Here is a 27,673-nt window from a genome sequence, read left to right as displayed (position 1 = left end):
TGCACGACTAAAAATGATAATAATTTTACATTTATTTTGCACAATTTGCATTTGTATACTCAACTGCGCATTACAATGTTACTTTCATTTAACCCTACAGGCCAGCCTACAGGCGCTCTGGCATTCACTGCACTGGCTCCCTATCAAAAATTGGATTATCTTTAAGAGTTTGTTGCTTGCTTTTCATAGTATTCTTGGATCAGCACCACCATACAGTCTTTCATTTATCAATCACTACAGACCAAGCAGATCTTTGCGCTCATCCACTTCTGGCTTCCTTGTCATTCCAAAAATTCAAAAACATGGGGGGGGGAAGATCATTTGCTTTAGCATGCCCCTCTTTGTGGAATAGCCTTCCTGAAGACATTAAAAAATGTACCTCTGTCGAAACTTTCAAAAACCTTCTAAAAACTTTTTTATCTAACTCTTAGCTCTTTATGCGCCTTGAGCACTCTACAAAGTGGGTTTGGCACTTTATAGGTCACATTAATATGATTATTATTCGAGGGATTTCTTCCTACTGGGTACCCATTCACCTCACCTGGGTTAAGTGCGAAATGTGGATAAATTTCTTGCTGAAGGAAAACACACCATGGCTGGGAATCAAACCCATGTCCCTCAGATCGAAAGATAGGAGCCATAACCACGACGCCCTCACTCCTGTAAAATGATGAGGTATTAAAAGAATTTGTGGTTCTGGCTCTTACCCTTTAATCAGAAGGTTGTGGATTATAATACCAGCCATCCAGCAAGAAATCCTTCTTATATTGAGCTACACTAAACCCAGGTGTAGTAAATGAGTACCTGACAGGAATGCTTCTACACCTACTTGCTGATAGTGGCCTAATACCAATATAACAATCATCTTTACTTTGCACAGTGGATGTGCATGCTTCATGAATCATAACACTCTTATAGTTAATATCTTTCATCCTAATTACCAAGTCCCTATGAGAGAATGTAAAGCCATCAGTCCCCTTGATGCTTCAGATAAGACTTAAAATCCAATAAAGTTAAACTATCTTCCACATCATAATCAATATTTTACTGTTCTCTTTATAATCAATATTTTACTGTTCTCTTTATAAAAGTCAATCAACATGGCAATATTTTATTTTTTGCACATACCTGAGTATATATAAATCCTGCATAAAATTGTTCATTCATTATTTTTGGAGGCAATCTTCTTAACCATGTATTGAAAAATACATCAATGTTGTTTAGTTATTGGGCGATACATGTTCAATGTGACTACCTGAACATCTGTCTTATCGGAGATTGAGAATTAATGTTCTGATGATTGGTGCCCTCTTCTGGTGGTCGAGAGCTTCTTTGATGGTACACGTTGTGATGGCAAGGACGATGGCTACAGGTACAACCTAAGAGAATCATACATGGGCATCAAGGGAGAAGTCATGACTCATGAGTAACAGAGAGAGAGAGGGAGAGAGGGGGCAAAAGGATGTGGCCAATCCTCCCAACTGTGGCAAAAGGAAGCAAGTGACACATCAGTCAAATTTGAGTTATTGTTGTATCTGAAACACCCTTTGTATGTTGCACATTCAGGCAAAATTTGGGAAAGAAATTATCATTCTATGGAAAGATATTGAAGCAAACATGCTGTTAAATTGAATTGACACATACGTACATGACTCACACACATTGGTGATTTACTACAAATGATACTTTTGTAACTTGCTTCCTTTTGCCAAAGTATGGCAGAATGGTGAGTGCGGGTACAAGTCACAAGTTCATACTTTTTTATTCTACACAACCTTCAAACTGCATTTTTTTGGTTTACAGAACTGTGCATTTTCTGGTTTACCACTGGTTATCATGTGTGCATCATTTTTGCCATAGCACTAAAAATTTAAGAAGTCATCTGAAATATGCATTCCTTCAAACGAAAGGCTACTGGTGCTGGCACTTACTAGATATGCCTGTGATGTCATAATATATAGCAGGAACGGGTGTGACCTCTTCCTCTGTCCAATCCTCAAATATTTGGAGGAATTCTAACAACCTTTGCAGTATAAATTTACACTGCAGACCCGTTTTATGAAACAAATAAAGCACATTTTTAAATTCATGATGTTACAAATGAAACAGGCATCTCTGGTATGAGCAATTACATGCATAAGCATATTGCCAATACCCCTAAATGCGCTGCATCATCACCACAACACACTCATAAAAAGGGAAACGCCTTGAGCACCTAGCAAGGTGGATACATGTGCTATACAAATCCTTTATTATTATTATCTATAATAATGGAAGCGCCTTGGTGTAGCAGTTGTGACTCTCACCTTGTAATCAGAGTTCGAATCCCACCATGGCCTAGCGCCCTTTGGCAAGTGGTCAATCCACACATTGCCACTCTCACCCTGGTGCTAATTGGGTACCGGTAGGAAACAACCATCATTGTGGTTGGTTTAGCAAGTGTGGGCCTAACAGGCTTTTGAAATGCTATGAATCCAGTGACCAGGTAATATTTGCGAAGCACTTTGAACGGTTGTAGATTGATAAAACGTTATATAAATGCCAATTATTGTTATTATTATTTATAAATGTAATATTCAAACTCACCCTTTCTACATTTCCAGCAGTGTGTATGATGGATGAGACGGGTGTATCTCTAAAGGAAGTGATGTCATCAGTCATGTAGATCGCTCGCATCACAGCATCTCTAGCAACCTCTTTAGAACAATGAGCACACCTTGATACGATTCCAATACCTCTATCAAGGAGCTTAGAATTGCTGTGGGAGAACAATAGAATACTCTCATTCATAACTGCCTCGGAAAATGGTTTTAGTTCCCATTAAAGCAAGAGAAAGGAGCATACTGAAAAAAAAATTAAAGTTATAAACAAAAATGTTGACTTTTTCAGCTGCCGATAATTACAGAGCAGAGTTAGACCATGGCCAAAGTTAAGCCGGACTTAAGAATACAGACGATGTTAAAACTCATTGGCCTGTATTCTAATGCCAGGTCTAACTAAGATCATGATCTAACTTATAGGGAAGCCAAAAAAGGCAATGTCTTGATTACATTGTACATTTTCATGTTAACTGCTTTTTCCTATTTTTTTTTATGGTAAACATAAATATCTTATTTATCCTTTCCAGACAATGAAAGTGGTTCAAAGAGTCAAATGAGCTAATATATAATATCCCTACTGTTTGAGATTTAGGTCACAATTGGCTTTCCATAGTTAAACTAAAACTTTAACCTTGGGCCCGTCTTACAAAAAGTTACGATTGATCAGTCATATTTTTTTATTTCTACAGGAACTTTGCTCCATGTCATTTTGTAAGCCAAGGGGAGCATACTGCATTGTCAAGAAAAAGAAAACAATTGGTAATTTCAAGTCCAGTGTTGACCTTTGGTGTTGGTGTCAATTTTTACATGATCATAACACCAAACATAAAATGAAGATGATCGCGAGAAGTCACTCACTGGTTGTTGAGATGTCAATGATGTAATCTGGATCAGTTTTACAAACTCTGAATAAGTCTTGGAGCTAGGAGAAGCAATCCAAATTTCAACATCAGCACCAACACCAAGGCCAACACCGGACTTGAAATCACCCATTGAATATACTTAATATTTACAAAACATTTTGAAGAAACATGCATTTTAGATGTTGATGGCCTTCCATAGTTGTGGTTGATCGGATCAATTGCAACTCTTTGTAAGACGGGGGACCAGATTTTAAATTCAACTCGACTTCAGAATAAAGACTGATGTAATGAAATAAAGGTTGTTACCTGAGTCTTAGGTCCACCATGAAGTTCTGGTAGACCTTCCCTTTAGCAATGTGAGCACCAGTACTGATGGCATTGAGGGCTGACTTGACTGCAAACTCGTTGACACTCTTCAATACTGCACTCCAAAGAGAACTATCCAGTCTGGCATCGAGCACTTTCTTCCATTGAAGGTTCAGATCTAGGAAAGGTATAGAATAATTCATAATTTTCCTACCGTTCTTTTTTATGTCATACATGATTCTTTTAAAGGAATCAGAAACAAAAGTACACAGCAAAAGATGCTCTTCAAGTTGATGACATAAGGTTTGTATAAAGGTTTAATTGGTAGTTTGCATTTTTAGTGGTATTTTTACATGATGTACACAGCTTTAGCATGGCTACCTTGACCATGATACACAAAGGCATACATTTAGTTTGTGATGGGCATACAGTCAACATAAGACTGGACTAAACATACAAGACAGATTTACCTATGTCCCCAAATACTTCATCCTATTTACAAATGAATTACCTTTCTGGGGAAGGGAGAGACTTTGCTAGATCTTGGCCTTTAATATTTTTTTTAGAATTATGGGCGTTAGAATTGTGAGATAAAGTACATAGAAAATAGAATCAATTGTGACTATTGATTCCATCTTGATTTATCAAAGGGCACTGACATGTTCAACTTTTAAAAAACTTCCTAACAACATAAAACATAAAATTAAACTCATATAATGATTATAAACTTGTCTACCTTTCACTGTGTCCTCATGAAGATTCCCGAGCTGAACCAAAGCACATCCTTCTATGGCAAGTTGAGTCTTATCTAGGGGAGAGGGCGAGATTATGCCTACATGCTGTGTTTTCTCCATTACTGAAGGCAATAAAGTTTTCAGGTCATCATCAATTCTTGCATCTGGAGAAACAAATGTAAAGCAGATTTTGTGTCGTTACCTCAGGGCAATTTCATAAAGTATGTGCATCTACCCTTTTATGCAGGACCAAAATGGTATGTCACTATTTCTAGCTTATATAGAAAGTTGAGATGTTCTTAACCCAGAAAAATGATGAATTGAAAAATTTGACAAAAACAGTGCTTATTTCACATGTTTAGGGAGGAATTAATGGTTGTTTCACTTGACGAGGAGAAAATTAGAATATTTCATATAATAAAAATACAAAAGAAATACCCGTAGTGAGTAGATGACATCATCAGTCTCCTCATTTGCAAACTGACCAGGATGTGCATATAACTGTTTTGTGAAATTAAGCGAAATAAGTCATAACTTTTTTTTTTATTTTATCTCCAATCTTGATATAATTTTCAGTGTTATGCTTGTTGGATCTTTCTCTTTTTTTTCAAATCAACTTTTGTTGGGGTAGAATTGTCCTATAAATTATCATGGCTTGAGTATTTCAAGAGTGAAGTGAAAACACTTTTTTCAATTGGATATTTTCCCTCTTAGAGTGGAATCAGTTTTTGAGATAGAGAACTGAGATTCAAACAGGAAATCAGTTGAGAAATGGTTTACAAGATAACATGATTTTCTGAAGATATGGGTAAAGAATTTCTCGTCATGCTAGTACTGATTTTTAAATGTATGAAATTGAAAGCCAGTATTGTTTGGTCTAATACCCCTTTCATAAACCTATCCTCCAATTAGGCACCTAAGAGTAATGCTAATAATTCAATAAAAATCGCGTTCATAAACTCCGAAAATAATCCGCACTATTTTTACGAGCGCCAGTCCTGAAAAAGGAGGATAATCATCATGGCAACCGCACACACCCCCTCCAATGCGGTTGCGTTGGAAAAGGGTGACCTTGTGACCGATCCATTGCAATTATCCGCATTACTTTCGAAATGTGTTCATAAAGTCAAAATCTGGTCCCGATGCTGCTATTATGCGGATAATTGCAGTATCAAAATAATGCGGATAACTCTGGTCCTCCTCCGATTTTATGACCAAATTATGCTGCTTTTACCCGCATAAATGGGTTTATGAAAGGGGTCTTACTTTCTGAAGGCAGAAGGAATACAACTGAATCACTGGCAGTGATGGATGGAAGAACAAAAGCATTGAAGAATTTCAGTGATGTTTCATCTTCAGGTAGATCCAGAGATCTGGCAGTGTTCTGTCAAGGAAAAAAAAAGAATATTTTGAAGGAATGAGATTTTCAATTCAGTTCAATAGTTCTCAACTTTAACAATCATATAAGGAATAATACAATGTATTGAAACATAATTTTCCTTGACATACATAACAATGTCAGGCATTGCAGGTTCTGGCAGAATAAAGTAAAGATCACTTACATAAACAATAGTAGTAATAATAATAATCTGCTTTTAGCACTGAATACATTGCAACACCATCTCAAAGTGCTATGCAGAGGCTTGGTCATTGGATCCTGACTTGCAAATTATTAAGATAGAAATAATTAAGATAATAAATGGGGATCCATATGTTGCAGGAGAAAATGCAGAAGTGGGTTAAAAAAAATGAGAGAATCAGGAGGCAAATGCCATGTGGGATGTCATGGAACCAGAAATGACACTGATTTCAGCACTAAACTAGAGAAATCATGGGATACTGACAGCTTTCCCTGATTGATATTGATTGGATCAACCTCAATTTCATTCTTGGCTATTAAACTTGCTTGAATCCAATCATGGGTTCAGGCTTTGCTTTGAAAAAAAAATATGTGCAACATTTGTATGCTGAAAAACACATGTTATTGTAATTATTCATAAAACATTTCATTATAATGACTTGCCTATATAGATGTTTGATCTAATTCTTATATTATTTCATATTTCATGACAGGTGCATGCCTATCTTATAACTCTGCTAAATGATGTCTTAATCTGTAGATCAAAAAGACAGAAGAAAATCAATAAAAAAAACACATCCTATGATTTTTTTTCTAAAAATATATAATCTCACCACAGATTGAGAGGAAGATGCTATCGACATAAGACCTCCTTTCATAAACCCTCTGATATCATCAAAATCTATTGGACAAAAAAAATGAGATTAGAATCAGTCTTTGGCAAAGTGTCTGCTCACTTTGATTGGTCACTTGAGATCTAGAATTACCCCTGTAAACATGTACTGTAACATACTGCAGAGAAAAAAGTCACTAGGTCTATCTCTTTGTTAATAGGAATTTTAAAAAATGCTAATGTTATGTCTTCTGCCAAGAAAATATTATATTTTGCCTATCAATCAAAAATAATAGTTTAGAGATAATTATGATATATTTTAAAATTAGATAATTACCACTCAGATCCAAATGTAGATGGGCATTTCAAAACATCTAGAATACCCCGTGTATCCCAACGGAGTCAGAACCACATCACAAATCTTTTTTTTTATTTCTCTTTAATTTCTTGTAACATATTGATATTAAAACAAGTTGACAGTTATACTTTATTAATAGGGAAACTATAAATTACAAGCTCTGCTTTTTAATAGTTTGCCCTTCATATCTTCATCTTATTGATATATCTGTCTCCAATCTGAATGTTCAATTGTATAACATTTTGTCTTGTTTATTATGAATAATGGTGATGTATTTTATTATTTTATCATTAATGATTTACTGTCTTTTGATGGACGTTACATTGTATTTGATAATTTTTTTTGAGATATGAAAATAAACCAAACTGAAACTGAAACAAATGATTTTAATATCCAAGCAATACATATATATTTTTATATAAATACATATTTTTGTATAGAAAATCATTGCTAATCACCTGAACCAAATGTAGGTGGGCATTCTGAAGCATCAATCATTTCTAGAACACCCCATGTATCCCAACCAAGTCAGAACCACATCACACATGATTTTAAAAGCCAAGAAATACATATAAATATATATTTTTTTATAGAAAATCATTGCTATTAACCTGAACCAAAGGTAGGTGGGCATTCGGAAGCATCAATCATCCCTAGAACACCCCACGTATCCCAACCAAGGTAATACACATGTCCACTGTCAAGAAGTCTATCAGGTGAAAAAAGAAACAAATGATAATACCAAGAGATTATCATAACCCATAAAGGTCGGAAAGGGGGAGGGGGAAGAGTCATTGTCATCCCACCCCCCCTCCCCTTATGACATTAAATGCTTACTTGATAAGTCATCCAATAATTTTAGGATATTTGGTAATTATAATAGCTTCATATATTAAAGGGTGAACACAAGTGACTCAGGTTACAAAAACTGTTCTCCCAGCAGACCCTGTTCCTGACAATGTTATCATTGGAAGGATTTGGGTTTCTGTTAGACTGCAGACAAATCAGGCCATTCTGACTGACACTTAGTTTAAATCAAAATTCTTCTTTCAATAAGCATGCAAATTTAATTAGAAACCACGGGGGGGGGGGGGGATGTTTGACAAGGATTCACGTATGACATAGAGTCACACTTAAATGCTGACGTGTATATGATATGCAATGTACAATCTTATTGATCAATACGCAGGAATGCGCATCTTCTTGGCATGATCTGACCAATGTGGTGATGTCTTCTTTACCATACACAACTGGGAATTTAAGTGTGACTCAAATTCATACTTAAATGTTTGTGAAACACCCCCCCTGGAGCATTAATGGAGGAAGCATGAACTGTCTTAAATCATACATTGTACAGAGAAAAAATAATCAGAAATCAGTTTAAAAAAATAAGAATGGAACATGGTTAAGAACCCTTGAAAGAAATAGGTACACCTACTAAAGAATACAGGGCAGGATCACAGTACTTACGTCTTTCCAGCCTGTTCCAGTATTGTAGAGAGTTGGTCCTTTGAAGATTGGTAAGATGTCCCCCAAACCTGTTTGTAGCACTCAAAGAGACTGGTAATCATTTCTTCTGGCTTGAAAGAATCATCTGCTGAAGGATTGTCTGTGTTCATCTATAGAGGAAGAATATCATTGACAGGGTGGTACACGTAGGGACCAATCTTCATGGGTTGGGTAACTTGAGACATGTCTTGACACAGTAATTGTATGTTTGGAGTTTTGTGTTTCTCTCTGATGGTGATGTTCAGGGGCCTGTATTATAAATCAACTGTTATGACAACTACCATGGTAACCATGGTAACAGGGCTCAGCAGCCAATCATAATCAAGGTTCAATGGTAGATGCCATAATGGCAAAGTTACAACGGTTTATTTTCATTTGGTCCAGTCCCAATTTGTCCAATTGCCAACTCGTCTACTATCATTTGGTCTACCATCAATTCGTCCAATATCCACATGGTCTAATTGCCATCATTTTGTCTACCAGTTGGTAGCCATTTAGGCCATATACCATTTGGTCTAATCAGACAAAGTGTTAATTGGGCAAAATTAATGAAAATAAAACAAATATATTAGACCAAATGGTTATGAACTTATGAGATGAAATGGTCGTAGACGAACTGGTGATTGGACCAAATGGTTGTTATACGAAATGTTGATGGATGAAATGGCATCAGACTGAACGAAGGTAGACCATGTGTCGAGTGGCAGTGGATGAATCAGCAATTTACCATTATAACAGTTGCAAGTCCTTTATGAAACGGGCCCCTGGTCTTCGCATCTGTTTTGAAGGGTGATGTATCTTGTCTCAACATAAGCAAAACACTGAATAAGCCTTAGCTTCAAGAGTCAATCTCTGCTTTGTGAGCTCAATCAGTCAGTTGGCTGTATTAAGACATGTCTTGAGAAAGGCGGTTCTGACCCTCGCCTTGTAATCAGAGGGTCGTGTGTTCGAATCCCACCATGTCCTAGGGTCCTTTGGCAAGGCATCAATCTACAATTTGCCACTTTCCACCCAGGTGTCAAATAGGTACCCGGTAGGATGCGAAAGCCTATATAGTATGCCTAGCAATCGATTCTTGGAACTCTTATTGGAATGCTCCCCAGGGAGCGGAGAAGGTGTATACATTGTATGTGGGCATGCCAGGATGCAATGACAGGGGTAATGATATATCTGTAAAGCGCTTAGAGACCTTGTTCCGATGTGTTACGCGCTATACAAATCTGGAACATTATTATTATTGTTATTATTAAAGGGATTATAAATTTATGTCTGAAGTCTCATGTCAGTCTCTAATACTAATGTTTTGATCTCAGTCTCTGTCTTGATAAGGAATGCCTTGAGTAGCCAAGCAGCGGTGAGACACTAAAGAAAACCTTTCACTTACTCATGTCTACTGTACATGTATATATCTATAGTTATATTGATTTCTATTAGCTTGCAAAATGAAAATTAAATTAGATCTGAAAGATCGAGATGCCTAATCTTTTGTTTCCATCTTCTAAAGTTATGTCAGACATGAACCAGCAAGAGAGTACAGTGCATCAGAAATAGAAATTACCATTCTACCTTTTCATTCTTTTCCTGTGAAAGTGCAGTGAGGAAACAGGTCTCCAGTATCAACTTCGTAGCTCCGCCTCCTTTCATTCTTGAAGAACCTGTGATGGCTTCTGGCTAAAATTAATAACAATAATAGATAATAATATTAACTCTTATTACCCAGGGCAGCCACTTCAGCTGTAAGCTGCTTCCAGCAGGCCCTGTATAATATCAGACCTGCCAACCTCTGGGAATGAAAAATTGTATTCTCTGATAAAAAAAAAAGATGTATTTTCCCCAAAAATGTCTGACGAAGCTTGCAACCTCGTCAGTGCAAGCTTACCAAAAAAAGGTAGACTTTTGTGATTGTAGACATTAGAACATTTTATAATTTTCATATGCCTTGAGCATTGTCAGTAACAGATGTTTTCAAAATAAACAAAACATTGAAATGTATCTTTCTCAATTAGCTATATATTACTAGATCACTTACCCCTACAATTGGATTCAAAATATACCCCTGGCCATTTTTCTCCAGAAGCTTTAAACGTTCAGTTACTGGAAAAGAGTAAAATGTATAATGCTTTTGTTTAACTTACACATAAAAATCAAGAAAAAATCAGTTTGGATGTGCAAAAAAGTGCACCTTTCAATAACTCGAGGTACATGAAAAAGTGCTTGGTGGTACCCTTTCAATAAAATACTTTAATCTGAGACTGGATTCTGATAACAATGGCTTATATAGACATAAAATCACACAAAGTTGTAGTTTCTCATTAGATCCTATTTCATTTTCTGTTTAAAAGTAAAAATATGGTCTTTGTAATTATTTGTAAAAATATGGTATCTGTCATTATTTGTAACAACAGTTCTGTTTATCAGCAACAGGGATTAGTTAAATACTTGCTATGATTTCAAACAACAATTATTTCACTTTGAGAAGCAAACTATTTATTATAGAGGGACTTAATTGTTCCATCATATTCACATAGAGCATTAAACTCTGCATGCACCACTACTGTCAAAGGCTTTTGTAATTACAAACTAAGGAACCAAACCAACACTGTCAGCTAACTTCCTAACAACCTTAGTGCAACTCCCTGAATTAATTGAACACTTTTCAACCATAACTCAAAGTTATGAGAACATAAGATCAAGTGACAATATACAGTAAATAAAACTTGGAAATTGTATGAACCAAAATGATTTTCATATGAGATGTATTTCAGAAAGTCTTTAAAATGAATAAAATCAAATAAAACAAAAAGAAAAGTTGGAATACTTTTCAAAAATTGAAGAAGAATATAAAACTTGAAAAGACAAATACTTCAGGTGAAGATTCATGATTATAAGTTTAGGAAAGTTAGAAAGGCAAGACAGGACAAGCAAAAGTTCAACTGAACTGAAGCAAAGTGAAATCAAACAAAACAAAATGAGGAAAAAAATTGTTACGAAACCAATTAAGAGAAAGCAAAGGAATTCATGAAATTGGAAATCACCTGATAGGAGTGACTGATCCCAACCTTCTATAGTCTTATCACTGACCATGTGTAAAGTATTAAACCCTAGTAAGACTGGTAGGAATGTATCTAGGTGACACATGCAATAGTGCAACTGGCCTGCTATAAATGGAGCCTGAATGAAACAAAAATAGAAATGAAGAAGAAATCAAAGTCAAACAAGATTTGGGTGAGTATAAAAGTAATGTTATAAGAATAAGGGTAAACAAAAAAGGCATCTTGTCAAAGGCCTGTGCCATGTCTTTTAGATGTGCAATGACATTGAAATGAACAAGAAAGCAAACAAAATTTGGGTGAGTATGAAATAAATTTTATGAGAACAATGATAAGCAAAACAGGCAACCTGCTCCACATAGTTTAGTAGGAATCCCAAGATATTAAAAATGCTGTGTTTTTTCAGTACAGCCTTCTTGAAGTCCACAATGCTTTGTCTTCACTGCAATGATTTGTAATGAAAACCTTCTTGCAGGATTCCTGCGGGAAAGGCGTGGCCCTGATTTTTGACCAGATGCCTTAGAGCGTAAGGATAAGATGGAAAGGATGCTACAAGACAGCCCATGCAGTGAGCCTGCAGGAATTAAGCGATGCAGTTTTGTAGAAAGCCCATTAGGACCATTGTCCGTAATGGGGGAATTTCAAGCGCAGCATGCTGGGCAAGTGAGGTGGGCAATGGAAGAAATCGCCTTGTTATTGCGGGCTAATACGATGGCTAGGAATAGTTAGTGCACTGAATGAAAAAAATAGTCCTCTCTGAGTAAGATAATGTATGCCTTTCAAAAGAAAATTATTGTCTGTAATGGGAGAATTTCAAGTGCAGCATGCTAGGGAAGTCTTCCCTGAGTAAGATAATGTATGCCTTTCAAAAGAAAATTATTGTCTGTAATGGGAGAATTTCAAGTGCAGCATGCTAGGGAAGTCTTCCCTGAGTAAGATAATGTATGCCTTTCAAAAGAGAATCATTGTCGCTAATGGGAAAACTTCAAGTGCACAGCCTTAGTTGCTGATTAGTTGCTAAAAGCAATTGCCTTGTCGCCTTGGGCAAATACAGTGTATAATGGCTAGGAACAGTTAGTGCACTGGAAAAAAAGTACACTCTCATCTCAATAAGACAATGTATGCCTTATAAAAACTAAATTTATGAAAAGGAAGGGGGTTGAAAGCTATAAAACCAGTGCTTTGAAGTGTTCCCCCATTTTGACATTTCTATTACAGTCATACCACGAGCTAAATGCCTCCTATTGATAATCAACATACTTACTGACAGTCCGCAAGAAATTCCGATAAAAAGAACCTTCTTCTTTCCTTCAGAGACCTGTAAATCATATGAAGTACATCACAAGTACATTACATGTGCAGGATTTATATAAGCCGATACTTTCCCTCTCATTGTAGCTATGCAATTTATTTTGATTACAACCATTGTAACATGACTTAGCAGCCAATCAAAAGCAAGGTTTACATAATGAATGGATTTATTCAAAACTAAAAATAAATCATACACATGGATCAACATATATGATTTAAAGAAATTTAAACCAGTTCAAATTAAAAAATAAATGACTTCTAGGATAAAACTATACAGATTTAGAAGCACATTACATAATTAGGCTACACTAGAAATACACTGGAACTATTATCAGGTCAATATTTGAGACAAAGCGGTTTCTTTACAATATATAGGATTAATCTTGAAGTGCCTTTCAGCCAAGAGAAACAACTATTGCCTCTCATACCAGTCCATATTTTCATACTATTGCCTCTAATGCCAGTGCATATATACGTGTAGTACTGACTCTCAGTCTCATATCATATCTGTATCAATAATCTATACCTCGGTCACATTTGCTTTCGGCGAGTCGAAAACAGCGGTTTTATTCATTTTTATTCAAACCACCAATATGTAGCTGGTACAAAAAAATGTTAAAACGGCTGTTTTCGACTCGCCATGCGGCCGCCGTAGAGCAAATGTGACCAAGGTATTATTATTCTGACCTTGATGAGCTCATCCTGGCCTGCTGCAGGGCTATCTTCAAATGCTTCAACAGAATGTGTCAATGCCCTGTTGCCCCCGGCGATGATGTAATCAAAGCATTCGGGGAATCCCCTTTCACGTAGCAAGCTGTTCATCTTGGTCTGCATCAAAATGATAATATAAAACAGCATCTATTAACTCCAGTTCCTCGACTACCAAAAGTGAAAATTCTTGAAATATTGATTAATTTATCAAAATATAGGTAGATGAGAATTAAAAGGCATTTTGAATTCTTCTTAACATGAAACATTCAAAATCTTTTCGCAAAAAAATTGTAGGTATGGATAAAGTTGAATGTATGATATTCAAGACATCAAGGTGTCAGCGCAAGGATTATCTTCTTTTTTCTTTTTTGGGGGGACATCTTTAATAAGCCCCCCTCCTACGAAAGATAATCCTTTGTATAGCGCATATCACAGTATGACATAAAGTCCCTATGCGCTTCCAAAGGACTTGGATATTACTACCCTGGCTTTAGCCCCGCAGCCTTTTCTAGCACGTGGCATTTTAAGAAATGTATTCCTACCAGGCACCCATTCACCTCACCTGGGTTGAGTGCAGCACAACGTGGATGGATTTCTTGCTTAAGAAAATTATGCCATGGCTGGGATTTGAACCCCAAACCCCCTATTTCAAGACTAATCCACAGGGGCCACAACATTCCACATAGGCCTATTCATCATAATAATAATAGGCATTTATAATTATATAGCACAATATGATCTATCTAAAAATATTCTATTCCGAGCGCGTTATTATCATTATTCCCCCGGCTTTTAGCTCAAACTGCCTTTCAGCGCTCATGCATTCAAGCAATTAATCCTGCCGGGTACCCATTCACCTCACCTGGGTCGAGTGCAGCACAATGTGGATGCTGAAGGAAATTACGCCGTGGCTGGGATTTGAACCCATGACCCTATGTTTCAAAGTCAGAATCCACTGGGCCACAACGCTCCACAAATTCTCAATGCCATATGATATAGCCATGCCAAGTACCAGACATTACAATCAATCATTCATATGTATCTTATCATCGACTACCCGACAGAAAAGCTACTAAATAATCTATTCGCTGATGCAAGACTTCTTTTTCAACTTACAGAAATGAAAAAGGCAAGTCTTCCCGACGTTCCACAGCCACTAAGGATAATAGCATTATCAGAAGAATCCTGAGTGGAGAAAGTAAAAAACAAAATAAGAAGTGCTGTCTTTTGATTGAATAAAAAAATGAGGCCCTTAACATTTATCAGTAGAAACTAAAAGGTTTTAGTTTTCTAATAACAAATTTGCAAAATACTGTTATAACGAGTCAAAGACAAATAAAAAAAAACAAAATGACTAAAGTAATATCAAGCACTATGTCATAAATTTGCTGTAGATCAAATAGAAAGTGAAACGTTTCCATGTTGTACAGACCACTCGGCCATATAAAAATTTATTGGTCACGTAAAACAAACATCAGTGGCAACCTTATTGCTTTTGAAAACAAACTTACCACACTTATGGTATTCATTATATTACTCTCTATGACTAATTACCTTAATAATGTCAGTTGCATGTTTGGACACCTCACTGAGCTTCTCTACAAAATCCTTGCAAAATAATGTCTACAGTAATAACAGAAATATAAAATGTGAAAAATAAGTTTAGAGAAAAGTTAAAGAAACAAGTAACATGAACTCAAATAAGGGATGGTGGCAGGATATTTCAGCTTGTGGGCACAGTTGTGGTTGTGTATGTGTGTGGGGGGAGGGGAATTGCATTTGAAATGAAAGAAAATTGGTAGGGTAGGCCTCCACTGAAATCTCTTAAGAGACATTTTATTTACCCACTTCCTTCCACAGAATGGTGACCATTTTGTGATTTTGTGTCAAATGTTTTTTTTACACAAACACACACAAAAGTGGCCCATTGGCATTCCCTCCCCTCAAATGGTAAATCCTGGACCCCCATTGGTGGGTTAGTCACCAGCTGTCTGCTGAAATACCCCTTTGTTTTTATAAAGGTATGAAGAATTGTCAGATTGAAAATTGAAAGAACAAAAGATTGAAATTTTAAAGTCAAAGCTTTATCATTCTGCCGGAATCAGACACACCATCTTTGCCTGAATTCTCCATCCATTTCAATATAAACAAAACATGGGAAATGCAAGACATTTATTGTAAAAGATGGGGGCTAAAAGAAACAACCCTATCCTTTTTAGAGAAAGATGTAGAAATGAAAAGCACTCATGATGATTTTACCCCCCCCCCCCCTATTTCTGGCAGATTATGGCATCATTCTCCATTATCTCAAACACATTAAAAAGAATACTTACCTGATAATTCTGCCATCCACTGAATATTTCCTCTTCACATGCATGCAGTACGTCGATGATTTCTAACACAAGACAATCAGGGTACAGATTTCTAATCAATTGATTTTAGGTATGAAACAACATGACAGCATGTACAAGGATAGATCCAACAGTAAATTCCAAAACAGACATACTTTTCAAAAATTCAATTGATCTGATTCTACCTTTTTCACCCATCGATTAAATGCTGTCAAGGGCAGTGCCAGCATATTTTGATGGAGGGGGGGACCTAAAAGTGATATTTTTGTGTGCCAATGAAGTGAATATTTCTTTCTTTGTTCATAATATTCTTCCTCTTTCTTACTCTTTATCATATTTCCTTTACATTATTACATTATGAAGGAATGGTCACCCCCCCTTCCACTCACTCTTAAGTCCAGCCCAAGCATGCCGCCTGATCACTCATATATAATTGATTTCCTCTTGAACTCAAACTTCTTTCACAATTACCTGGAATGCTGGCAGTATCGATGTTCTCACTCTTAGTGTTGCTCAGCTCTGTTATTCGTTGTTCCTGTTTCAAACGTCCCATGGCTGTAGATTGGTCTTCCATCTTTGGTAGTTTTCCATATCACAACCTAACATTATTTAGTGGTTTTGTTTTTCATTAGAAAAATTATGAACGTAATCAAATTAAACATGACAAAATTAAATCCTTGCGTATAAGCCTGTCAACAAACTACAAAATGACGAAATTCACCCTTAAATATGCCTGTCAACAAAGCCTACTAACAGACTGACTAAAAACTTGCATCCTTTTTATTTCAGATTCTTTTTTAATACATGTAGTTTACCTTCAAATCGCCAGAAATTAAATCAAAATAACAAAGCCATCATTCATGGGGTAGCCTCCGGGTAGGTTAACATTAATATGCAGTTTAACAGTTTATTATACTTTCACCGAATGTTCCATCTTATTTGGTAGTTTAATAAATTCTGTAACATGTTAATCTGCCCTGCTTGTGTCAGTAATGTGACCATGTCCTGGGCTCTCTTTTATTCTGTAAATGTATATGTATTGTTGTCATTCTTACACTGTTCCTTTATTGCTTTTCGCACAATGAAGTGATGCAAAACACCATGAAATAAATTAATATAGTTGCAGTAACCACTTACGATATTTTATTAGATTTTCTACAGGTCAATTGCCAGTTTTGCCACTAGTAATTTCTGTTTTCAGAATTTTATTTCCAAGTTATTGTGACCACAATCTACCCTAGTCCCGTGAGTATGAGTATATGTACGGTGAGCTCTGGGCTCCCGCCCCCGTAGCGGATCAGGGAGCTCCCTGGCCTTGGTTAAATTTACAGAATACAGTATACCCAGAACGCATAAGGCAGAACTCGCTACGCCCACGGCCCAGAAATATATAGGCTGATTAACTTGTCTAACTCTAAGTCTTATGTTCAGCTCTATCTCTATCTCTACAAGTCTACATACCATGTCTATCGAAGAAATATGTTATTGTTAAATATTCACTTACTTCGCTGACATCGACTGGAAATCGCCTAATAAAACTCTACAGAAACAGCTGTGTAAAATGGTTGTAGAAGAAGAAGCATCGACCGCGTCTAATATCTCTCAACTCCTCCAACAAGCCAGTAGCGTCATCCGAGAAAAGAGAAAAGAAAGGGAAATTCCCTTTCTATCTAAATACTATGAGACGCCGATTGGTATTTGACAATGTGCATACCAAAAAGTTTCAATAATAATGCAAACTTAGGTGGGCATAAATTTGTTCAGTTTTTTTATTGGCCAGTCTCCTGCTTACTAGTGCTCTATCCTAGAGTCTAGACCTAGATTTTAATGGATGGATCGATTAATCAATCGATTAATTTATATCAATTGTCTTAATTATATATAAGAAAAGTCCTTGTCTGCTGCTATAATACACTTATTTGTACAGTACAGTCTTGTTTAGATATTGAAAATGCTCCTTGTGAAAAACAGGCAGATATGCTCATTTCTTATTTTATGCCCGCTTTTATATCACGGACTATAATTTTTTTCTTCTTTTTCATTTCCCTCCCGTTCTCTAATTCTTCTACAAGTGGCGCTTCATAATGACTACCCAAATTTACCAACAGAACTTAAATTTCAAGCACGGTACCGGTATCGTAGGCGTCATTTATTTGTCTAGCTTCAACCGATGGTCTTACATGGCTCATTATCGTGATTTTAATAAAAGATGTCGTTAAATGGAGCAACAAAGCGGGCCGCAGATATTCTGAAATATTGTGCGAGATCGAAGGGATTCGACAACATTTTTTCTACGGTAAAAATAAAGATTGAGAAAGAGAGTGTGTGTGGTCCCACGCGTTACGATTCGTGGCTGTAATTATCAAGTAGCCAGTCACTTTACTTTAGCACTCTTTCCACTCATTCAATGAACAAGGTTATGATATAACCTTGTTCTCACTTATAGCTCTATGTGTGGCAAAATAAAGGTGGCAATGTTTGGCTTATTTTCTCTTTTTCTTTGGGGCAAATGCTTGATTTTTTACACTAACAGTTTCCATTACATTACACCTAATGACCTATTATTCATACAACTTGACTCTTATTTCTTAATGTAAATTTGGTTCTTTAAATTATTTTTTTTTAAATTAAAAATAGAGATCAAAAAATGAAAATTTTCTTGCCATATTACTTTCCACCAATAGAGGGCGTACACAAAAATGCCCAAAATTCAAGTTCTTGAGCGCTCCGGTGAATACAAAAATTATTCCCAAGTTACTAATAAAAAATAAAATGCAACTGTATGGAAATTAGTAATTTTGGTCACAAGAGTTATATTTTAATGATTTTTTAAAGTGTGCTCTGTACAACATTGGCATACCATTGTCCTACCTGTAGATTCCCCACAGGCAAGGTGAACAAGTAACTTATTCCATGAACAAGGTTATGATATACCGGTAACCTTGTTATCTGTTACTACTCCCTGTGTGGTGAAGTATGTTGACATAAAGACTAGGGATTGATTGTATGCTTGGTGTTCACGATTAATTGCACATTGTGATTTGTGGTCAATGCAGACTATGATGGGGTGTCCAAACTTCGAGCAATAATCATCAGGCTTAATTTTTTTCACAAAATCCTCATAATTTATGCAAAACCAATCCAAGAAATAGCAACCACATTGACGGCAAGATCGTAAACTATAAAATCATGGATGAAAATGTAAAGTAGGTCAAGGGGTTTCGCCGGTATGGCGATCTCAAAATTCTATTCCGATCGGCGAATATGGGCTGTGCTGGAAAACCATTCAGAAAAATTGTGACCTAACATCGCGCACCAAAGCTTTTGTGGAGATTTAAACAAAAACTCGAGCTCAAAAAGTGAAATATTTATATCAGATTGATGGCAAAATGCTATACCTGTAGAATTGGTTAGTACCACATTTAACTCACATTTTTTATGATTTCTGCTTGCAAAATGGTGATATCGTGATGCTTGTTGATTTCTTCAAAACGGGCACTAGCGGTGACAAATTTGCCAATCTTTTGTCAATATTTTTATGAATACTGAACTCATCCTAAAGAAACTTTCACCAAAGGGTCATTTTAGGTCACTTTTATAGTTGATGATGTCAGATTTTAAGGATATTGGCTAGTTTTTTAGATAATGACCGTCCGCGAAGTATGGACGCGCGCGAAGTTTGGACTCACTGCCATACGGTGATTGCTAAGTAAGCTTTGTGACTTGTGTTAGTTACAGGCCCTAGGCCAGATGGTGTGATCTTCAATTCTTAACTTCCTGGCGAAGAAGGCAATCTTGAATCTTCCTGTAGATGATAATTGAGTAGAAGTGATCTACTTGGTCTATAAAGCACAGTATCATCATTTAAGAAATATACCTTTGTGTCTTTTTTCCCCCATCAGTTTAATGTCATTGCTGCATCTCCGAACAAAGTAACGGCAGATTACATCGTGAAAGAAGAGCACTGCAATCAATATGGTACTCTACATGGGGGATTTACAGCCACTGCTGTTGATTTTATGACGACTATAGCACTCATTGCAGATGAAGAAGATTCTCGTCCTGGTGTCAGTCTGAATCTTAGTGTAAAGTAAGTGGAATTCTTTAGTTATCTTTGTTATTCTTTTCGGTAATATGTTGGAAAATATTACAGACTGAAGCTTTTTAACATCCACTCATTGGAGTGGAATCGCAACAGAACGCTAGAATGAAATGATATAGTATAACAAAACCAAATAAGACAATGGATGCTAAACAATGAGCTGTGATTCACTATCCTTTTTAATGCTATTTTCTGATTTTGCAGTACCAAACACTTATCTATTACATGTTGTTTTATTAGAAGGTTCATACATTCATGGCATAACATACAGTTGTACCAAAGATAAACATGTGTTTGTCTAAGCCAGTAGGATATGATGCATAATGTTGCAATGGCAATGGATTTTCATTTATTCACAAGGCAACACACAGCTACTGGCCATTCATTTTCCTTGAAAAATGTCTGCAATTTCCCTCAAAAAAATATTAAAAAGTTGGTGGATGTAGCCTGTGCAACCTTTGTGATGTACGAAATCATTGTGGATGACATGTACATGAAGTATTTACAGTCATTACAACATCATCAAGTTATTATGATGTCCTGGGATTGTCAACATAATCAATTGTGGACCCTTGGTTTTTTAGGTGACAATATTTTTTCATATATAACTAAACACAAAAGACATAGTGAGTGGGTGACGTCATGATAAGTCTGCTCATTTCCATACCAACCAGAATGTGCAATTTACTGTTTTGTGAAATTTCTTATTTTACATCCAATTTTGATGAATTTTTCAATGTCATGCTCGTTGGATTTTTTTCTCCTTTTATTCAAATCAACTTCTTGTTGGGGTGGACTTATCCTAAGTAAAAAAGAAACAAGTGTAAAAACTTTATCTTCTTCCTTTTGTTTTGTCTTATTTGAATTTGCAGTTACATGAAAGCTCTAAAGATTGGTGACAAAATCACATTAGAAGGGGAAGTCTTGAGAAAAGGAAGATCTGTAGCTTACACAACTGCACGCATATTTAAGGAGAACGGAGAACTTGCTGCCCATGGAACTCATATAAAACATTTAGGGAATTAGCATAAAAACATTACAATATTCTTGTTAAGAAAATGAATGACATGTTGACAACTGTGTAATATTGTGTGCAGCTCTATTTTGTAAATTATAACTGTTCATACATGTCTATACATTTCAACCAAAGAGTAAACACATATACTGTACCATGTGGATTTTTATTGAGCTAGAGTTGAGGCATGAAATTGCACATTTTAAACCAAACATCATTTAAAATTTAGCCAAATACAGTCTTCAGGGCAATGAATGATATAAAAAAAAATATATAGTACCTCCCCCACCCCCAACTTCTGAGGACAGTATGCATACAACATTTTATATTACAATGAATTTAATACTAAGACTACGTGCTCTATCAATTACAGTACAGTAGATAACAGGACTGGCTTTCCTTTGCCATTCTCCTAGGCTCAGTGTTTCTGTAAAACTATTTTTACAGCTACAGAACATCTTTTGTTGATTTCAGAAAGTGTTTCCCTTCATTGCGAAAGTAGATGTTATTCTATGAGCCAAGTAATCACCTGATTGTTTTATCAATGTTTCATTATTAGATCCAAATTGTAGGAATTATTAGAGTATTTTTTATCAAACCTACTTTTAAGCACAAAATACTTGTCTTTCTTATACATGTGCTGATACTCAATGATACTAGTCTACATCTACTCGTAGTTCATCTATGCAATGTTGTCGCTATACAGTCTGAAATTAGAGATCCAAAAATGATTGACGTTAAGCTTGTGTTTTCACTCCCGTCATCTGCATTTTAACCACTATCCCCTTGCTTCGTTCAAAGCGTATAAGAAATTAACTTTCAGATTGGAACAATTGGAACAGAGACATGGCATTGAAAAGTTAAGCAAAATCTTAAAGCATAATGAAAAGTCCTGCACACATTCATCCATGAGAAACTCTCCTGCCATTTTGGAGTTGTAAATTTTCTTCGTTTTGGGGGCTATTGCTAGTGGGTCATAAATATATTCTATACTGTACTCTTATTGGTTGAGTAGAAAAGATCATTGAAAATACCAAATACCTCAGAGTCTATGATTAAAAAATATATTTATCTTGAGAAAAAATGTTTGTACATGTATCTGTCGTGTGCTGTACAGGGTAAAGGGTAGATCTGGGCCCTGTCTTACAAATAGTTATGATTGATACCATCAATTATAACTCTATGGAAAGCCATCAGTGTCATAATGTTTTCAACATGAAATGTGCACAATGTCCTTTTATTTGTAAACAAAGTGAAGCAAAGAGAATTTTCAAGATAAGGATAATTGCATCATACATCTTAGCTAGAAAATATTTTTTTTAAATATGCATAATAGATGTAGACATTGCTGGCTGTCCATAGTTAGGATTGATCGGATCAATTGCAACTATAGGATGGGCCCTTGAACCACCATTTTACTTGTGTCACATAATGTATGTTTCAATCAGGGGCTGCATAACCAGGGGTGGGCTTCAAGAACAAACGTTTGGTAAGAAATTTGTATAAAAACACGAATAAACCATCAAATTATGACATATTCAGGGCCCCCAATCACTTTAAAATTTGTTTTCCATTTTTTTTACTTTTAAATCTAGTAAATCTGAAGGAGAATGAAACCCTTGAAGCAAGTTTGCTTGTATGAAAACAAAGAGCGAGATCGATGAAGGCGTCATAACAAATGATAACAAAGTTGTGAGAATTTGAATGTTGAAATCAGTACATGCTAGGGTGATCCCCCAACATGCCAATGCTAAGATTTCTGAGGTCAAACATCGAAAAAAATGGGTCAAAATAGGAAAGAGAATAATGGTCGGTTAATTTTAAGATTTGCAATATTTCGGTAAAACAGTTCTGTGCAGATCTTTATGAACATTTAGTGAGCAAAACTGATTTCATATCCCCACTTGTTCTCTTCTATTTTATGGTATGAAATTTATTCAAAGTTTGTCCCCCAAGAATTAGAAAAGTTGGTTTGACATCTGATTTAATGCATTAGATAGTCATTGCTGCCACAGGTTTATATCATTAAAACTTGTATGAAAAAATGAAACAATTATGATTTCATGTATTATCAAGAAAAAAAGAAGTGGGGATGTGACCTCATCTGCTCACCTAATGAATATTCATGAAATGCATATATATCTGTTTTCACAAGATATTTGTATAGTTGACCAAACGGGCTTAGCCCATGTGGTTTTAGGGTGCATTTATGCGCCATTATTTTACCCTAGAATAATCATGATCTGAATCATGATTGCGTTTAGTCAAAAGTGAAAATAAACCTCTTTCAAATCACAAACACGGGAAAGGGGGCGTTTGGAAACTGAGGAGAAACGGCATTGGAATGAAGGTCGTCTAAACGCTGATTCTGTGATATTGTGATTCATGTTGTATTTTGAATCATGATTCAAATCATGATTTAAATCATGATTCTGGCTTGAGGTCGCATAAACGCAGCCTTATAACATCTGAGTCGTAAACAAAGTGAACATAGACCTTTTATTTATTTTGTTGTTCAATATCCTGGTCATTATTTTTTATGTTTGTTTTTTTAAACTTCGTCTCTATTTTCTGGCCAATGGTATCCTTTGACCCATGCTCCGTTCACTGAGTACCCTATCTCTCTGCTGACCAAACACAGATCCATATCATAAAACAGTGACAGATAAACACCAGAAGGGTGCAGGAAACTGTTAATATTTGATCATTGAGACTTTTTCAGAAATGTTTTGTTTTTTAGAATACAAGAAGATATTCAAGTTATGGCAAATATTACAAAGGAATTTGCATTAATTTTCCACAAATAAATCATATTTAACATTTTAATTTTAAGATATATGAAACGAAAAAGATGTACTAAACTTGGGAAAAATAAACTTTTCTTTTTTATACTTTTTTGTCATCTATTCATTAAGATGAATAGTAAATGTATTCCATGAGCATGATAATAAATAATAAAGATGATAATACGTACGAACTGTATAGCGCACTTTCCATATTGATTAGATGCTCAAGGCGCTTCAGGGCAGAACAAAAAATTACACATACAGTTTTGAACAAAAAGTCGATGTTTGTCAAAAAGCTATGTTTTCAGCTTGCCCTTGAAGGTGGTCATTGAAGTATTGGTTTTTAATCTCTGTGGAAGAGAATTCCACAGATCTTTCCCTTTTCAATATTACGGCCGTGGTTGAATGGTATAGCATTCATTCATCTGAGTAAATGTATTTAAGGCAACAAGTAAAATTTCCTTTGATATAAAAATTACATTAAGATAAATAATTCACCTCTTTCATAACATACAGTATTTACACAAATGGGACACCTGACCTGCGATAAATCATCACCCATGCAGTTTACATGCTAAGCAGGGAAATAAATTACATGGCGTTCAGAGCGATTTTGCCACAAATTTGCACAGATTTGCACCATCTTACAGGTAAACTCCGAAAGATCAATCAAGTTCTTTGAAAGCCTGACCCGAGACCATTAAAAGAACTCTGAAAGATTTACCAAGACCTAAAGAGAATTTTGACAGACTGAACAAGAACTTTCCTTTACTTTTAAAATATTTTTTTTAATAGGCTTCCACTCATTTGTCATAGATCTCTAATGGTCCTTAGTATAGCGATCCCCATTCTTCACTGATTTCTCAGTATCGACTTTCATTGGTCTTTAATTCGGGGCCATTCTACTTGAAGACTTCTAAAACAATTTGCCAACCATTAGTGACCTCTTATCAGCCTTTTGAGTGATTTGAGAAAATTGTAATAGAGATGGTCGGGAGACCATGGGAAGACACAAAAGTGAAAACAATCCCAAATCAAAATTGCCAATTTGAAACATAGGCCAAATGATGTTGTCTTTTAAATTGTCATAACTTCCATACTCATCATATTTCTTCCAAACTATTGCTTTTTTTTCAAATTCCACTCAAAATTAAATTAGATTTTCCCCTACAGGGCCCAAACAAGGAAAAGCGTGCAGAACGATAAAATGCATTATTGGATAATCATTTGTTTTAACAAACAATAGCCATGATATTAATAATTTCATTTCTTCGTCAGCATATCGATGTCAAATATAGTGCCCTGTATGAAGTGCCATGCGTAAATTTATTTTCCTGTATTTTTCCCCAAATCAAGTGTACCATATTGGTTAGTGTTATCAGAGATACGAGGAGAGTCTCCCGGTCTGGCTCCGAAATGTCTCTGAAGATGTGAGTATTCTTCATTTGCACCATCGGACGTCTCTTGACTATTGCCCAATGTCTGGTAAGTATCGGATGTAGAATCATAGTTGTTTACAGGAGTTTCATAATCATCTTCTGTTTGTCTTGTCTGTGGCTGATAACTTGACGGACCCTGATCGGCTTTGCGCTGAAGATGATTGTATGGTTCATCATTTATTGGATCTTCGTAGTCACTTGTCGTTGGCCTACCCTTTGGAGATTCATATTCATGTTCGTCCTCTTCTTCGGCTGTTGATACCAATGAAGCATAACCATCCGAAGATGAAGCCGTCAATCTTTGCTGCGGATGATCAGATGGATTGTTTTTTCCTTGCTTTGATGCATTGACGGAAACCGAGTCTGAGCCAACGTGGTTGCTTACATCTGTCAACAGAGGTTGATAAGTAGCGTCTTTTCTGGTCGGAGTGTTACCCTTCTCAGGACCGGCGTCGTGATATTGAGGCTCCTGTGTTAGTGGTTGGTAGGTACTGTTTTGAAGATTTTCCTGGCTCGGAGACGTGTTAGTTTCATCAGGTTCAAGGGTGAAATACTCAGGGCTGTCAGCATGAAGAGCCTGGTAGCTGTTCTCCAATTCTTGATCAGTGTCTCCGGTCGCAGGTTTCTGGCCAATCTCTGGACTCTTCTGAAGGGAAGTGTAACCGACGTCGTCCTTACGTAAGTCTTGATATGCGTGGTCACCTGTACTGTTGCGCTCGCCAACTTTCGATTGACTTGTAGCTACCGCTTGTTCCATTCCCAGGGATCTTTGCAACTGGTTAGCACCTGCTACAGGATGCCTCTTTCCATCTTCGAATAGTTCCTGGTATGAGCTTTCTTTTGGAGTGTCTTTGGCATTTGGATTGCTTTGTTTGCTGTCGGGTTGACTGTATTCGTGATAGTCGTCCCTCTCCTTGCCACCGAAGAGAGTATTGTAGTCCTGTTCCCCCACCTCGTTGTAAATAGCAGGGTTGGTGGTCACAGAGGCAGAACAAGGTAGATCGGAGTAGTAATGCTGCATGGCATCAGAAGTACTGTTTCGGTTGGAAGCATTTTTCTTTTCCGGATCAATGAACTCTGCGTACTCGTGTTGTTCGCCAATGTCATTCTCGAATGCAGGGTTTTGTAAATTTCCATTGGAGCCTTTGGGATGTTGGTGATCTTTTGAATTTCTCCTGGAAAAAAATATTGGAACAAGAGTATAAACGGATTAAGCTTGCATGGTTTACTTACAAAAAATAATAAAACTGGCTTTCCTAGGCACCCCGACCAAATAACTTGCGACATTTCTTGATAATCCACTCTGGATATACGTGTTTATGATATGATGATATGTGATGTAAATCATTTGTCATTAATTGATCGAACAAACAGTTTCTCATGATACTGGTCTTTAAAATGTTTCTTTATGTACCTCTATTTTGTTTGAATCTTAGAATATAAACGAAGCAGAAGAAAAAAAAGTTTTGTTTTACCTGTACGTGCAGTATAATCTACTAGAGATGTAAGATATACATGTATATACAATAGCCTCAAACGGGAATATATAGAAAAAAGAATTCCCCTAAATAGATATTGATAAGGTGTGTACCTCTTTTTGTACCACAAGAATCCTATCAAAGCGATGATCAAGACGATGATAAGGACCACTACCACGGAAATGACGACTCCATGTCCACCTGTTTGGAAATAAGGTCAAATAATAGGAAAATTAACCGAATTTTAAATGAGAGCGACTATTTTTTCCCCTAATTTATATAAATCTATGTTCGTTATCCATCCTTTTCTTTCACTTTGTCAAATCATCAATCAAATGCTTTTCAACTTCAAGGGTCAAGCCGGATAGAAAGCCCGGTCATGCATGGGACATGCTGACAAGAGAAGGCAGTCTGCAAGGTGAACCGTATCGGTCGCAATTTATGGAAATTTGATGGGAAAATGATGTAAATAATGAATAAATGAATGAAATTAACCTGAAGATGGCCTTGATATCCCCAAAAACTCTGTGGTTGAGATGTGTAAAGTGCTAGGATGGGCAGTAGGTGAGAGTGAGCTTCGATGTAATGATGTCATTGGATTACTTGATGGGCGGAGCGAAGTTGATAGAGGTTTCGTCCTCGGGGACGTTGACGTGCTCGTGGTTGCTCCTATAAAATTGAATGACAATCAAAATCGTTGAGGAGTTACCATTCGCTATTGATCGCGCAACCAGTAAACCTGTTATAGATCCCCTATTTTTACAACGTTTGAAAGTTCTTTCTTCGCAAGAAGAGATCGATCTTTTACTTTCAGCCTTATGTGCGCTTAGAGAGGCAATGATGTACAGTAAAACGCTGATCTTTTGGA

General features: G+C 36.2%; 3 protein-coding genes across 3 annotated transcripts in view; 1 reads left to right on the top strand and 2 right to left on the bottom strand.

The window, feature by feature from the left end:
* Window positions 1–1,225: 1,225 nt before the first annotated feature.
* LOC121431405 (glucokinase regulatory protein-like) lies at window positions 1,226–17,798 on the bottom strand. Its single transcript, XM_041628970.1, has 18 exons — window positions 17,490–17,798; window positions 16,457–16,584; window positions 15,968–16,029; window positions 15,189–15,257; window positions 14,751–14,819; window positions 13,611–13,751; window positions 12,877–12,930; window positions 11,598–11,733; window positions 10,592–10,656; window positions 10,129–10,233; window positions 8,524–8,672; window positions 7,665–7,762; window positions 6,697–6,764; window positions 5,770–5,887; window positions 4,506–4,667; window positions 3,770–3,947; window positions 2,587–2,758; window positions 1,226–1,379 (listed from the first exon to the last, which is right to left on the bottom strand). The coding sequence occupies exons 2-18, from the start codon at window positions 16,557–16,559 to the stop codon at window positions 1,269–1,271; spliced, it is 1,860 nt and encodes a 619-aa protein (XP_041484904.1). The 5' UTR covers window positions 16,560–16,584; window positions 17,490–17,798; the 3' UTR covers window positions 1,226–1,268.
* A 277-nt stretch (window positions 17,799–18,075) lies between these two features.
* LOC121431031 (acyl-coenzyme A thioesterase 13-like) lies at window positions 18,076–21,961 on the top strand. The gene is made up of 3 exons (XM_041628493.1): window positions 18,076–18,281; window positions 19,888–20,075; window positions 20,960–21,961. Exons 1-3 carry the CDS (start codon window positions 18,195–18,197, stop codon window positions 21,111–21,113), a joined length of 429 nt encoding a protein of 142 aa, XP_041484427.1. The 5' UTR covers window positions 18,076–18,194; the 3' UTR covers window positions 21,114–21,961.
* Window positions 21,962–25,139: 3,178 nt separating this feature from the next.
* LOC121430937 overlaps window positions 25,140–27,673 on the bottom strand; it is a 32,117-nt gene continuing 29,583 nt past the window's right edge. Inside the window, exons 9-11 of the mRNA XM_041628373.1 lie at window positions 27,301–27,474; window positions 26,919–27,006; window positions 25,140–26,502 (exon numbers count right to left, since the gene is read on the bottom strand). Of these exons, the coding sequence (XP_041484307.1) occupies window positions 25,215–26,502; window positions 26,919–27,006; window positions 27,301–27,474 (1,550 nt within the window). The 3' untranslated portion in view covers window positions 25,140–25,214. The remainder of the gene's footprint in view (window positions 26,503–26,918; window positions 27,007–27,300; window positions 27,475–27,673) is intronic.

Source organism: Lytechinus variegatus, chromosome 17 (genome assembly GCF_018143015.1).
Source record: "Lytechinus variegatus isolate NC3 chromosome 17, Lvar_3.0, whole genome shotgun sequence".
In the NCBI taxonomy this organism is placed as follows: domain Eukaryota; kingdom Metazoa; phylum Echinodermata; class Echinoidea; order Temnopleuroida; family Toxopneustidae; genus Lytechinus; species Lytechinus variegatus.
The sequence above is the reverse complement of the archived record's forward strand: the minus strand, read 5'-3'. Positions and strand labels throughout refer to the sequence as shown.